We start from the raw sequence: 13,082 nt of genomic DNA on the forward strand, positions 1-13,082 counted from the left end.
ATATAATTAAAATGTTAATAAAAAATGTCAAATTAATTAAATATTAAAAATATAACATTAAATCATTTAAAATTTAATGGATTACCCTCTCTTCGTTTCTCTCAACCTCCTTCTCTCTTCCTCTCTATCTGACTTTCTCTATCTTTTCTTTGTGCTTGATATGACTATTCATTTCTTTATCTCCATCTCTCTTAGAGCTTAAAATGGAAAAAAAAATGTTTTAAAGGAAAAAACATTTTATGTGTATGATCTTTTTTAAATTTCTTTTTAATCATGTTTCTTCTCCTAATTTAATCTTTAATAATGATCCTTTTTAAAATTTTCCCTAATATGAATATATATGTATTGATGTATGTATGACATTTCAATAGATAATGTATATATAATTTGCTTGGCTTAATATTTATCATTTGAAAAATTATTTATAAGAGACTTTTAAAACCTCGTTTTAAAACTTAAATGAATTATAGTCAATGCCAGAAATGTCATTTATAGCATTACATACATAGAAATTTATATATACAAAATCAATCAAAGGAATATTAATTTCTTACAATTAAAATGACTAAAATGAGACATTCTATAGTATCCTAGAAATCGCACAATGAAAAGTTTGTTATACTCATTAAAATATATACTTAATTTTTTATAGAAATATGATGGATTGGCGACTAAGCCATTGGGCCCCATTAGGGTGGGCGGTGGGAAAGAAGAGAGGGGGAATTGTTTAGGAAAAATTTAATTACAATTGAGAGGGGATTAATTAGGAAAGAAAATCTAATTTGATTTCAAAATTGAGAGGGAATTATTTAGGAAAAGCTCAGGGGATTTGATATTCATTATATAAGGAGGAATAAAGGAGAATTATTTAGGAAAGTTTTAATTATAATTGAGAGAAAATTAATTAGGGAAAGATATCTAATTTGAATTCAAATTTGAGAATTATTTAGAGAAATGGGGCTTATTTTGGAGAGAATTAGGGGAATTTATTTAGGCTAACTATGGGGTGATTTCATATTATGCTTGATTTTACTGGAATTAGTTTTGCTTTGGTTGAGTGGGCTCTAACGACAGCTAGTGATTTAGGAGAGTGGATCTTCTTCTCCAATTGAAGATCCAACTGTATCTTGTGTTTTTTCTTCTTAGTTCTTTCAATAATTTTTTTTTTGTGTTCTCCTTCCTAAATTTCTTGTTTTTTTGTTTTGTTGAAATTACATCCATTTCCTATCCAATTGGTATCAGAGCCGTGTCCTGGGCTAAAATATAAGTCTTCCTAGCTAGTTTCTTCCATGTTTGTTCACTCCATCTTGCTGATTTTTGCTGTTAAAAGACCAAATTCACTATTCTTTGTTGTTTCTTTTGTTGTTTGGAGCTTAGATCATGGTACCTATGGTGGGAAGAAATGTAGAAGTGCTGGAAAGGGAGATCGGACAATTAAGATTTGATTTTGCAGAAAAAATTTCATATTTCAAAAAGCAATTTTTAGCCATCTATGAGAAGATGGATAGGAAGTTTGCCATTATGGAGGAGATGTTGAGAGAGATGCTTGAGTTCCAAACCAAAACAACGTCGTTAGAGGCGGTGGGAGTCGTCGGCGGCCAAGGGATTGAACAGTGCATGAAACCCTAGTTCGATAAGGAGAAGGGGAAGATAAGAAGGTGGAAATGTTGGGGGAAGAGATGTCACCTTTGGAGCCACTTCAAAGAGGAGCAATGGTGATGGAGCGATATTTTTGGTGGAGCTGCAGAGTTTAGAAAGAGAAAAAGACGAGGAAAAGATATAAGTACCATGCATGGTTCAGCAACCCCTATAACAATATCGAGGGGTGTTCCAGCTAGTTTTGGGTTTGCCTCCTCCACGAGAACGCGAGCATACTATCATCTTGAAGGAAGGAGTCTCCCCAAATCCATAACGAAGAGATTGAGAGATTAATCAAAGTGATGCTCGAGGCAATGATCGTTCAACTCAGTATCAGTCCATTTTCTAGTCCAGTGCTATTAGCCTAGTGCTTTAGCAACAGTTTCCTTAGGATGGACAGCGGGCAAGAAGAGAGAAAGGGAATTGTTTAGGAAAGCTTTAATTATAATTGAGAGGGAATTAATTGATGAAAGAAATCTAATTTGAATTTCAAATTTGAGAGGGAATTATGTAGGGAAAGCCGAGGGAGTTAATATTCATTATGTAAGAAGGAATTAAGAGGGAATTGTTTAGGAACGTTTTAATTATAATTGAGAGAAAATTAATTAGGAAAAGAGTTCTAATTTAAATTCAAATCTGAGAGAGAATTATTTAGAGAAATGGGACTGATTTGGGAGGGAATTAAAGGAGCCTATTTAAAGCTAACTATACGGTGATTTCATATTATGCTTGATTTTGTTGGAGTTAGTATTGCTTAGGTTGAGTGGGCTTTAGCCGACAACTAGGGATTTGGGAGAGCTAGATCTTCAGTCTTCCTCTGCAATTGAAGATCCAATTGTATATTGTGTTTTTCTTCTTAGTTCTTTCAATAAAAAAGAGTTATTGTGTGTTATTCTTTCTAAATTTCTTGTATTGTTCTATGATTTTGTTGAAATTGCATCCACTTTCTATAAAAATATTGCAATCGAAATTAGAAATAGGATATTAGGAGCCTACCTCGAATAGAATAGATATCCTAATTGGCCCAAGGGACCAATCTCACGTTGTGGCCTTTGAATTCCTCTCCTCTATTTCTCTCTCCTCATCTTCTTCTCTCATTCAACAGCCTAACAAGCCTTGGGGGTTAGGAATGATAGGAAATGGATTTAATTTTTTCTATATATAAAAACTTACTTTAGTGCTCAGCATGTGGCTCTCAAACACAATGTCGTAATGCTTTGTCGAAATATTCTAGATTATCCCAAATATTCCTACGCAAAGAGCTTAGCACTGCAACACTCCCCTCCAACATCGCAATGCTCCCTCAAATAATACTCAATTATAGAGAGAACAGTTCCTCCATGTGCACCATCACTGTGCTCCAAAAACTCTTATCTCCCAAACAAAGAGGGAAGCGTCGTTGCGCTCCAGGACATAGCACTATAGTGCTCCTAGAGGAATTTTTTCTTATTTCTTACATTTTTCAAACTTTTTAATCTTTACTTATAGACTTCCTAATTAAAATTTGAAGACATACAGAAGTACAAAAATGAATCTTACCATGTTGTATAGCCATAAGTATTACAGGTGGTCCGATGGCGATGGTTGGCTAACAAAATGTTCGACGTTAATGGTCTACTAGAAAAGTCCGTCGGTGGTGGCCTTGTGGAGGTCAAGCGACAATCAACCTGTGAGGGTTTGCTGGTGGTGGTCAGCCTATGAAAGTCTGGCGGCAGTGGTCGGGTGAAGGTCTGGCAGTGGCAACCAATAGAGGTCCGACTGTGGGGGTTAGACAACTAGGGTTTACCGATGGGGGTGCTCGGGTGGAGCTCCAAGATTCTTTAAGCTTTAGAGCTCTCTTGAATCTTTAGCCAAGGGTCCAATCCCCCTCTTTCGTGTTGGGAGTAGAGGCTTATTTATAGATTTTTGGAATGCCCATAAATATGGATAAAATCTAGAGCACTCATTACTCCCCCACTTTCTCAGACGGCCTATATTGATTCCCTTGATCGTAGATTAATTTTTTAGTATTTAAGTACCTTAATGATATCAGAGTTACACGATCTCGAGCTCGTTGGATTCATCTCGTCGAGCTACTCGATTCAAGTATAAGCATGCCAAATTTGCATATCGTTTGGTCATCCAATTAATGACTTGAAACTTCTAACTGTGCTTATTTCGGCTCATTCAGGCTAGGATTGGACCACTTTTGATATTCTTGGTTTTGTCTCGTCGAGACGTCCAGTTTGACCATTTGTAGAAACCTAAGTTTGGTTGGCCAGAAATTAATTTTGAAAGCTTCCATTTCAAATGTCTCGAGATTTTCTCTCGATTTTTATAGCATTTCATGGATATTAGCGGTTAGCTTGGAGGAGGGAATACATAAAATGCGCATGTCCTCATTTTTTTATTTTGATGAAGTGTCAATTTATATCCACATATTTAGTTTGATCATAAAGTACAAGATTGTAAGCAATATTGATAGTAGCTTTATTGTCACAATAGACTATCGGAGGATCCTTAATAGTTACTTGAAGTTCTTTTAGTAGTTTGAGCTAAATTAATTTATTGATCCTAATGGTGAATGATTGAGTTTTGCTAGTGCCACTGGCATTTTTTTTTCTTTGTAGGTTACAAGATTACTCTATACATGTGTATAATAATCAAAAGTGTGTCTTCTATGAACTATAGACATTGCCCAATTAGCATCAGTGTAGACTTTAATGATATCCTTTAATGATATCCTTAGTTCTCCCTTATTGAAAAAAAAGTCCTTTTCTAGGAATTCCTTTTAGGTATGTGAGAATTCTCATAATTATGTTCATGTGGTCATAAGCAGCATGCATGAACTATAAGTTTGTCGAAATTGGAGTTTGAATGGTCCTAAATTTAATTTGACAAGTTTTCAATTCAAATATGCATTAAGATTTGTGCCTGATCAAGATTATTTTTGGTGGCATGTTCATTTAAAAAAGCATGGTCTCTGATGTTTCTTATTTTATAATACATACATAAATTAAGTCCTTTTATGCAAGAAATCATTTTCTTATCTATATGATGTGATACAGGCTTGGAGTTACAAAAGATTAACAAGAGAATTTAATAGAAGTTCACCTTTATAAAATTATGCGTCAATTCAAAGTAAGTTACAAGAATTCGCAGTCTTCCACTTGCTTAGGCAAAGAAATGCATGAAGAATAACCAAGACACTCTCAATCCAATACAAAGGCGAAGTAATGTAAAAGCTTGTAACACAAATCCAAAAATTAATAATGAGATGTTCATCTTGAGGATCTACTCTCTCTCTACGGATCTAGGTTGAGCGGAGGAAGATCTTCCACACTAGAAATGAAGTGACCACTAGGAAGGACGAGCTGAGGAACGTCGTTGTTGGGAAGGTAGCCGGAGATGGAGGCGGCGCGGAGCGTCCAATGAGGGACCACGGGGTTCGTGGTCGTTGAAGTTCAATGGTCCTGGCAAGGCAATACACGATACGGTTGACGTAGCGTTCAACGGTGACGTCGTATTCCCAATCTGGTTCGTAGAAAGGGGAGAGGAAAATGTCGATCTCCCCTTGCTCTTTGTATGCGAAACCGTGGTCGACTTTAGGATCGGCCATACGCTGTAAGCATGGGGATGAGGGAGCACGAGAAGGAAGATCCAAGAGAGAAGAAGGGTGGAGAGGGGAAAAGGGTTGGGCCGTGGGCTAGGGGGGAGAAGGGGTCACGGTTTGGGAGGGAGAAAGGGGAGATGTGAGGCTATTTTGTGGGAGGAATAAATCTGAAGTTTAATTTCAGATTCTTAGAAGAATCCAAATTTAATTTCAAATTTAGATTTTGAAAATTGAAATTAGAGTTTAGGAGGGAAAGGCATTAATGAGGTATTAAGTGGTGATTGGAGAGAGAAAGAAAGGAGAAGGGGGGCCGGCCATATGGGGGAGGAGAGAGAGAGGGGTTTGGAATTAAGTATGTGGGGACCACAAGGGGTTAATTAATTCTATTCAAGTCTGAATTTTAATTTCATAATTAATTGAATTTGAAATTACTCCCAAATTAGAATTAGAATGAGAGGGAAATTAGTTTGAATTTCAAATAGGTTGTAACTCCTTTAAATGTCTTTCCTAAATAGACAAAGCCTAATTAGGAAAGCAAATTAAGAAAGGATAATTCGAAATTTGAAAAGGAAGAGGGCCAAGAGGGGGCCGGCGGCAAGGAGGGTGGCCATGGGTAGAGCTTGGACCTGGCGGCAGGCGGCAGGGAGCTGGGAGGGCCGCCGGTGGCTGGACCGGCCAAGGGAGGCTGACGGTGGAGCAGGTGGGGTGGGAAATTTTGGGGAGAAGGGGAATTTTCGGCTAAGTAGGGGAAGAGGGGATTGGTGTAGGGAAAAGAAATTTATCAAACTACAAACGTAGAACACCACTTCCACAAGAACTCACAAAGAGATCCACAATACTATCTCCTCAAGAACTCACAAAGAGATTTTGGGAAATCTCACGAACTCACAAAGAGATCTCAACAGAAAGAAATTTTCATTCATCAATAATCTCATACAATAGAAGAGGCCATAATATATAGGCCTAAAGAAAAACAAAATACAATGACGTGCATGCCCCTGGGGCTACTACTCAAGACAAATAAAAGTAAGGGTACAAACGGTAATATCAAATAATACATAATATCAAAATAAAACTAAGCATCAAAATAAAGACTGTGAATCGTGGCCATTGATCTGCTCCTCCTGCGCTGATATACTCGTCGTAAACGTTTGTTGATGTCCTCATCACTATCAATATTACTATAATATTAAGTGATATCTAGGTGATAAGTTCAAGTATCCTGAATCTTTTCTATAGAAGAATAAGGGCATAGATAAGGATATAGCTTTTAAGGTTCATGGTGAATGCTTGAAATGGAGAAACACCTCAGGAGTCTTATGTGATGGGAGTATTGCATAGTGACCAAAGTAAATTTTATAAAATTTCTATTAGGCTTTATTACATGGATTTGAGTGTTGGGACATAAAATAATTCTTAATAGTCAAGTTGGACATAGTAGAAATGAGAATTCTAAGATATATGAACAACTATGAAAGATAGATTGAAAAATGTATACATTAAATAGATGACGTGAGTATCATATATTGAAGATGCGAGCATGGAAAATAAACTGTTTTGGGTTGGACTTATTGAACAAATTGTAAAAAAATGGACCCTTAAGAAGGGTGAGTAATATTGCTGTCAGATTATTAGGAAGGAAAATTAGTGACGCTATAATAACATGTATAGAATGTTGTTCAAATAGATTTATTCAAAATATATATGCTACATATTGCAACACTCATGAGAAATGAATGAAAATATTATTTGTAAGGCTTTACCCTAAGTTTGTGAATTCATTTGGTTAGAATATTTTTGCCTAGTTGATTTTCTCAATTGAGATTCACTTGGTGGTTCATGAGAAGTTTTCTCAACGTATTATTTAAGTATTGGATCATCATCTTTAAAATTTTATTTTCTCCATAACAATTACACCCCACTAAGGCTTGGTTTGAGACGGTTTTCTTTATGCTTCTTAAAGCAGTTTTTTAATATAAAAATTTTAATTTTTGTTTTAAAAAAGCTGCTTCAAGAAGCAGCAAAAAAGTCGTCCCAAACGAAGCCTAAATTTAAAGATATTGTTGTCTCAAAAGGACAACATTCACTACTTCTCATTATACTTTGGATCAAGAAACCCAATAGTCTATGGTGCAAAAGCTAAGGCCTCGTTTGGGATAGCTTTTTTACTGTTTCTTAAAACAGTTTTTTATTTTTGTACTAAAAAATTATTTTAAAAAGAAGTAAGAAAACCGTCTCAAACGTGGCCTAAGATATCATCCAATTTTGAAGTTACATCCACATAATTTCAATGCAAATTCTAATGAATATTGAGAAAAATCATTTTCCTTTTCACCTCGTTAGGTTTCAGTGATGTTACCTACTTACCTTACAATATATTTTGATATTTCAGGGAACAAATAACCAGTTATTGCTTCTAGAAAAAATGAACGATATGGTGGCAAAAGAGTACAGTGGATATGGTGATGTTGCTTCAGGTCTACGAGTCTTTGTTGAACAGCTGAACGAGAAAAGCCGTAGCTTTGATGATTATGTCTCTCAGATTGATGCAATAGATCAGCAAGTTAAAGATTTTGAAGCCGTTGTCTCCATGCTTGATAACTATGTCGCTCAACTGGAGAAGAAAGTCCAATCTGTTTGCCATAGTTTGCCATCTTAGCTATATAGATTACAACAGCCATCTTACATTGAAGTTTAGGCTTTGTTTGGGACGGCTTTCTTACTGCTTCTTTAAGTACTAAAAAATTACTTTGAAAAAGCAGTAAGAAAGCCATTCCAAACTAAGCCTTTATTCAAATACTCTGGAACGAATTCCATTCTGTTAAACTTTAATGAATTTATTAGACATATCATTATGTTAATAAAGGTCATATGCATATAAATTTTAATATACATGAATTTTACTTAGGGTCTATTTAGGATATCTTTTTGAGTGAGTATTTTATTTTTCAAATAATAATTATAATTTTATTTGACTAGTATTTTTGTGTTATTTTTTAGTGAAAAGTTTCTTTCTTTAACCATAATATCAAAGATATTTTCTTTACGACCACAACTAATTTTAATAAATTTGGAGTGTTATATTTAAAAATACAATTTTCAGATCTGTGCATAAAATCCATTTTAATCTTTTTTTTTTTTAGAAACGTTAGTGGTCTTAGACCAATTCCATTAATAAAAGAAAATTAAAACGTGAAATTGAAATTGAAATTGCAAGTATGATATATATATATATGCCATTGGCGAAAAAAGAAAAGGATGAAAAGAAAGAAAGACTAATAATAAGAAAGAGCATAAGAATAAAGAGAAACCTGTTGTAGAAGCAACACTCAAAAAGAGTGAAATTATTAGATTCGGACACCGGACCTAAAAATAGGTCCGGATATTCAATTAAAAATTGTCATGTGGATTGTGCTTTGATTGCAGTTTGACTGCACTTTTTGGCTGCACTTTGATTGCGTTTTATCTGCACTTTGACGCGTTTGACTTAAAATTTCGCAGACACGTGTACATTCAACATATAAATATTTTTTGGGACACCGGACGTATCTTTACATTCGATGTCCGATCGAACAGACCTGGGAAAAGGTGGGAGGCCTTTAGCCCCAAGGGCTTAGAATGCAGTAACAAATGGAACCAATATCCCGGATCATATAAAGCCATTGCCCACAACAACCATCCCAGATGAATTAATTTGTTGCAGGCTGAAAGTCTGAAATCAAAGCTCTTTTAGACTCTATGGGGAGTCCAATATAAATTAACTTGTTGCAAGTTGATTGTATGTTGAGGACCTCCCAAATTGAAGAGGGATCAGGGATGTTAGGAGAAAGGAAAAGAGAGCTTTTAGCATGGTTAATAAAGAGGCTAGCAAAAACATTTAGAATCTGATTAATATGAGAGCAATTGCGGCCATTTGCTTTCCCAAATACTAATAAGTCATCTGCGTAAAGGAGATGGGGCAAGCAAAGCTCTTCAGCTTGAAACCCTTGGAAAGCAAAAGAATTATTAGAAGTGTCGATAAGAGAAGATAGAGCATCCATAGCTAAACATAACAAATAAGGGCTCAAGGGGCAGCCCTTCGTAAAACCAGATGAAGACTTAAAAAATACTTCAAGCCCACTGTCGATGCAAAGGGAGAAGAAGACATCAAAAGCTTTGACCCAAAAAATGAAGATATGAGGAAAATCTTTCTAAGCCATTCTAGCAAGAATGAAGCTCCTCAAAACTAAATCGAAAGCCTTTTTATTGTCAAACCTGGCACATAAAAGGTCGCCTCTAGAGTGATTATTGAACTCCCTTAAGATCTCCGATGCAAGAATCACATTATCAGTGGAAACTCTATTGTGGATGAAACCAGCCTAATCAGCATTGATTATAGACAACATAATGTGCTTGAGTATGTTAGGAAGAACTTTTGAGATAATTTTGTATAAAAAAACATTACAAATAGAGATTAACTTTTGTATAGGATTCTTGTGGATGAAACCATTCTGGTTGAATTGGGTTGTGACAATCCAACCCAACCAAGAGTCAATGAGAATCTTGTCCAGCTTAAAGGTGAGTCAAAGTTATGACAGCTCTCATGCTCCAAGATGGAGTATGTGGCTAAAAACCAGAAAAAATTCAAACCAAAACGGCGAGTCATATATTTACAATCGAGAACTTTAACAGAGCCAAACAGCAGGTTGGGGCAGGTCAAGTCGTGCTTAGCCGGTTCGTCGTTGTAACCTGCAACCTGACGACAAAACATGAACGCCAACGAGCCGGAAAAAGCGCTGTCCTGTGGCTCTTGCGCTTCACAAGCTGAACTTGTACGGCGCTATTCAGTTCCATTGCGTTGGTCCTTTTTATTGGTCAAATCGGCGGTGCGCTAACTCTTTCCTGAGGAATCGTGGTCAAAAGAGAAAGCACTTCCTGCTTTAGTGCTTTTTTTCGGCTTCTTCCCCCACTCGCCAATCCACTCCCGATATTCTCGATCTCGCAATGGGCGAGTCTCGCGGCTTCTCTTGGCTGGTCAAGTCATGCATAGCCGATTCCTGCCGGGAAATAGCCCGATCGCCGGTGGCCAACCACCGCCACCATAATGAATTCATTTCCTCCGACGCTTCCTGTCTGTATGCCCCTATCTTCACCCTCCCCGACGATCTCCTCTTCGAGTGCCTCTCCAGGGTTCCTCTCTCTTCCCTCCCCTCCCTATCCCTTGTGTGCCGTCGCTTCGCGCTCCTTCTTGAAAACCCGGCTTTTCATGATCTCCGCCGTTCCCGCGGCCGACTACGCCGCACCCTATTCGCCATTTGCGTTTCTGATCTCGGCTTCATCACTTCTGCCGCCCTCCCCGTCCCCTTTCCCGCCCACCTCGATCCCTCCTGGAATCCCTTCGCCACCCCCATTTCATTTTCTCCTGATCTCGCCGCAGGCGCCTTCTCCCAACCACGCCTCGCTGCCATGGGCCGTGCCATATACATTATCGGTCGTGGGGCCACTCTGCGATACGACTCTTTGACCGGCGCCGTCACCTTCCGTGCGCCGACCATCTTCCCTCGCAAGAAGTTCGCGGCGGCTGTGATCGGCTGTCGGATCTATGTATCGGGAGGCGCTACCCGCACATCCGCCGTGGAAGAGTATAATCCGGACGTGGATGAGTGGCGGGTGGTTGCGGAGGCTCCAAGACGGCGCTACGGCTGTGTCGGGGCTGCCGCCGGTGAGATTTTCTATGTGATTGGAGGTCTACGTGTGGGAAGCCGGATGGAGGAAGAGGAAGAGTCGCGGGGCGCACGCACGTGTGCGGGCTCGATGGATGCATACCACGTGAGGGCCGGGATGTGGCTGCGGGTGCGAGCGGTGGTGCCGGGCGGTGGCTGCGTAGTGGGGGCGTGCGGGTCGGGGGCGCACGTCTACGTCCTCGCCAGCCACGCTGTGGAGCTTTCGTTCTGGCGGTGGGACGGGAAGGGACGGCGAGGAGGGGATTGGACGCGACTTGAACCGCCTCCTTTGGCCTGGCAACTCCGGCTCGGCGGCGCAGTGCATTTCTCGTGTACGAGTATTGGCGATACGAAGCTGGCGGCGCTCGTCCACGCCTCCGCGAGCCATGGGGGAGATCTGGGCAGAAGGTCGAGGGGCTTGGAGGCGGCACTTCTCGTCTACGACATCGGAGCCGACGAGTGGTCTCGTGGGTCGGATCTCCCGCGTGGCTTACGCCGTGCTGCTTGTGCTTGTGTCGAGTGCTAGCACTGCCTACCTGAGCATTGCTTGGTGCGCCATGAATGGGTCAGAGCTAGCATAAGCATTTCTCTGGCAAAAATCTGAACTTTTTTATTTGCTGTTGCGGTCCCAAGTGGATGTCTGGCTGATTTTGTAATTGGGATTTGTGTTCTTTCGATTGTTGCCATTTGCTGCATAAGGGAGCTATCTGTATGGAGTTTATCTGAATTTAACTCCCAATTCCTAACTCTTTTGTCTTGAATATTTTGTATTGTTGGTTTCATAAATAGAAATTATATTTGTGCTTGCTGAAGTCGTAAGCTTTGCACAGTTTGTTAGGCTAAACCCGTTAGCTTGGCCGTAGATCACTGGGAAGGGAGAGCAAAATAGTGCTCAGCTTTACTGGCTTAGTTTAGGGGTAGTGAAGCCTACTCAGTGGGTCTATTTGGGCTCGACTCGGGTGGGCTGACGAGATAATAAGCAGAGTTTATTAAGGCTCATTTAAAGTTTTTTAATTTAAAATTTAATTAAAAATTATATTAGAAAATATACTTAAGGAAAAAAATTATTATATATTTTTATTATTTCATGTCATTATTTATTATTTTATTAGAAGAGTATTTAGTTTTTCATAATAAATAAGTCAGCTTGAATTTGTAGAATTGAGTTAAACTCGAGCTAAAATTTTATTAATTAACAAATATTAAACTCAAATTAAGAGTGGTTTGAAATCAATACAAATAATTCGCTTGATCTAATTGTGATGGATCGATGTCTTACTCACTTGTTCGATCTGCGCATGTGTGAGTCCCATGGTATATATTAGCTACAACTACAAATTAAATATTCTACCTTTTTTTTCATCTAAGATTTAGGGGTTGTTTAGTTAAAAGTAAAATGGGTGTAAAGTATTATAAATACAGGGATTTTGAAAATATTTATACTTGCTTGGAAGAAAAAGGAATGCAGAGTAAATGTAATGTAAATTATTTTACTTTATTTTTGAGGTCAACTAAACTAGCACAATATTAAGTGAAAATCATTTACATCACAAGCAAGCTTATTTGACCTCTGTCGCTAGCCTTCACCTGTCTTCGCCGTTGCAGCTGACGATTACAGCCAACCACCACCATCGCCGTCTGCCAACACTCGTTGCCGGCCACCACCGCTGAACTTAAAATCAAATAAAAAAAATAATCACTTGCATTTACTTTTCACTCATCCAAATAACTCCAAAGTATCAATTTTACATTATTTTTTTCAACCAATTAAACAACCATATTAGATTGGCTATGCTCGTTGTGAGATTTGCTAATTTCCAAATAATTTGAAGATGATAAAGATTTAGGATCTGTTTTAGATGACTGTATTTTTTTGTAAAGATTGTTGTAAAACTTTTGTATGGAAAGCAACATTTTTGTGAAGTTGTTGTAAAAAAATAATTTTAAGCATATAATTTTTTTGAAATTATATACCAATCAAATAGAAATTGTGATTGTAACCTGAAAAGAGAAATAGAAAGGAAGTTATTCCAAACAAATCCTTAATAATCTTTGACAATTAATGTGCTTTCATCGACCTTAATTCATAATCTTTTTTTATATAATGGCCAACAATAAATTGTTGTGTGTGGCTCAAATTTATAATCTAG

The 13,082-nt window shown here is 38.0% G+C and overlaps 2 protein-coding genes across 2 annotated transcripts in view; both read left to right on the forward strand.

Moving 5' to 3' along the window:
* Positions 1 to 8,122, forward strand: part of LOC110111998 (biogenesis of lysosome-related organelles complex 1 subunit 2) — a 19,167-nt gene extending 11,045 nt beyond the window's left edge. Inside the window, exon 2 of the mRNA XM_020844071.2 lies at positions 7,623 to 8,122. Coding sequence (XP_020699730.1) covers positions 7,623 to 7,889 — 267 coding nt within the window. The 3' untranslated portion in view covers positions 7,890 to 8,122. The remainder of the gene's footprint in view (positions 1 to 7,622) is intronic.
* A 1,923-nt stretch (positions 8,123 to 10,045) lies between these two features.
* Positions 10,046 to 11,738, forward strand: LOC110111984 (F-box/kelch-repeat protein At5g26960). The gene has a single exon (XM_020844054.2). The coding sequence runs from the start codon at positions 10,214 to 10,216 to the stop codon at positions 11,456 to 11,458; it is 1,245 nt and encodes a 414-aa protein (XP_020699713.1). The 5' UTR covers positions 10,046 to 10,213; the 3' UTR covers positions 11,459 to 11,738.
* The last annotated feature ends 1,344 nt before the right edge of the window (positions 11,739 to 13,082 follow it).

This window comes from Dendrobium catenatum, unplaced genomic scaffold, assembly GCF_001605985.2.
Source record: "Dendrobium catenatum unplaced genomic scaffold, ASM160598v2 fragScaff_scaffold_1521, whole genome shotgun sequence".
Taxonomy (NCBI): Eukaryota; Viridiplantae; Streptophyta; class Magnoliopsida; order Asparagales; family Orchidaceae; genus Dendrobium; species Dendrobium catenatum.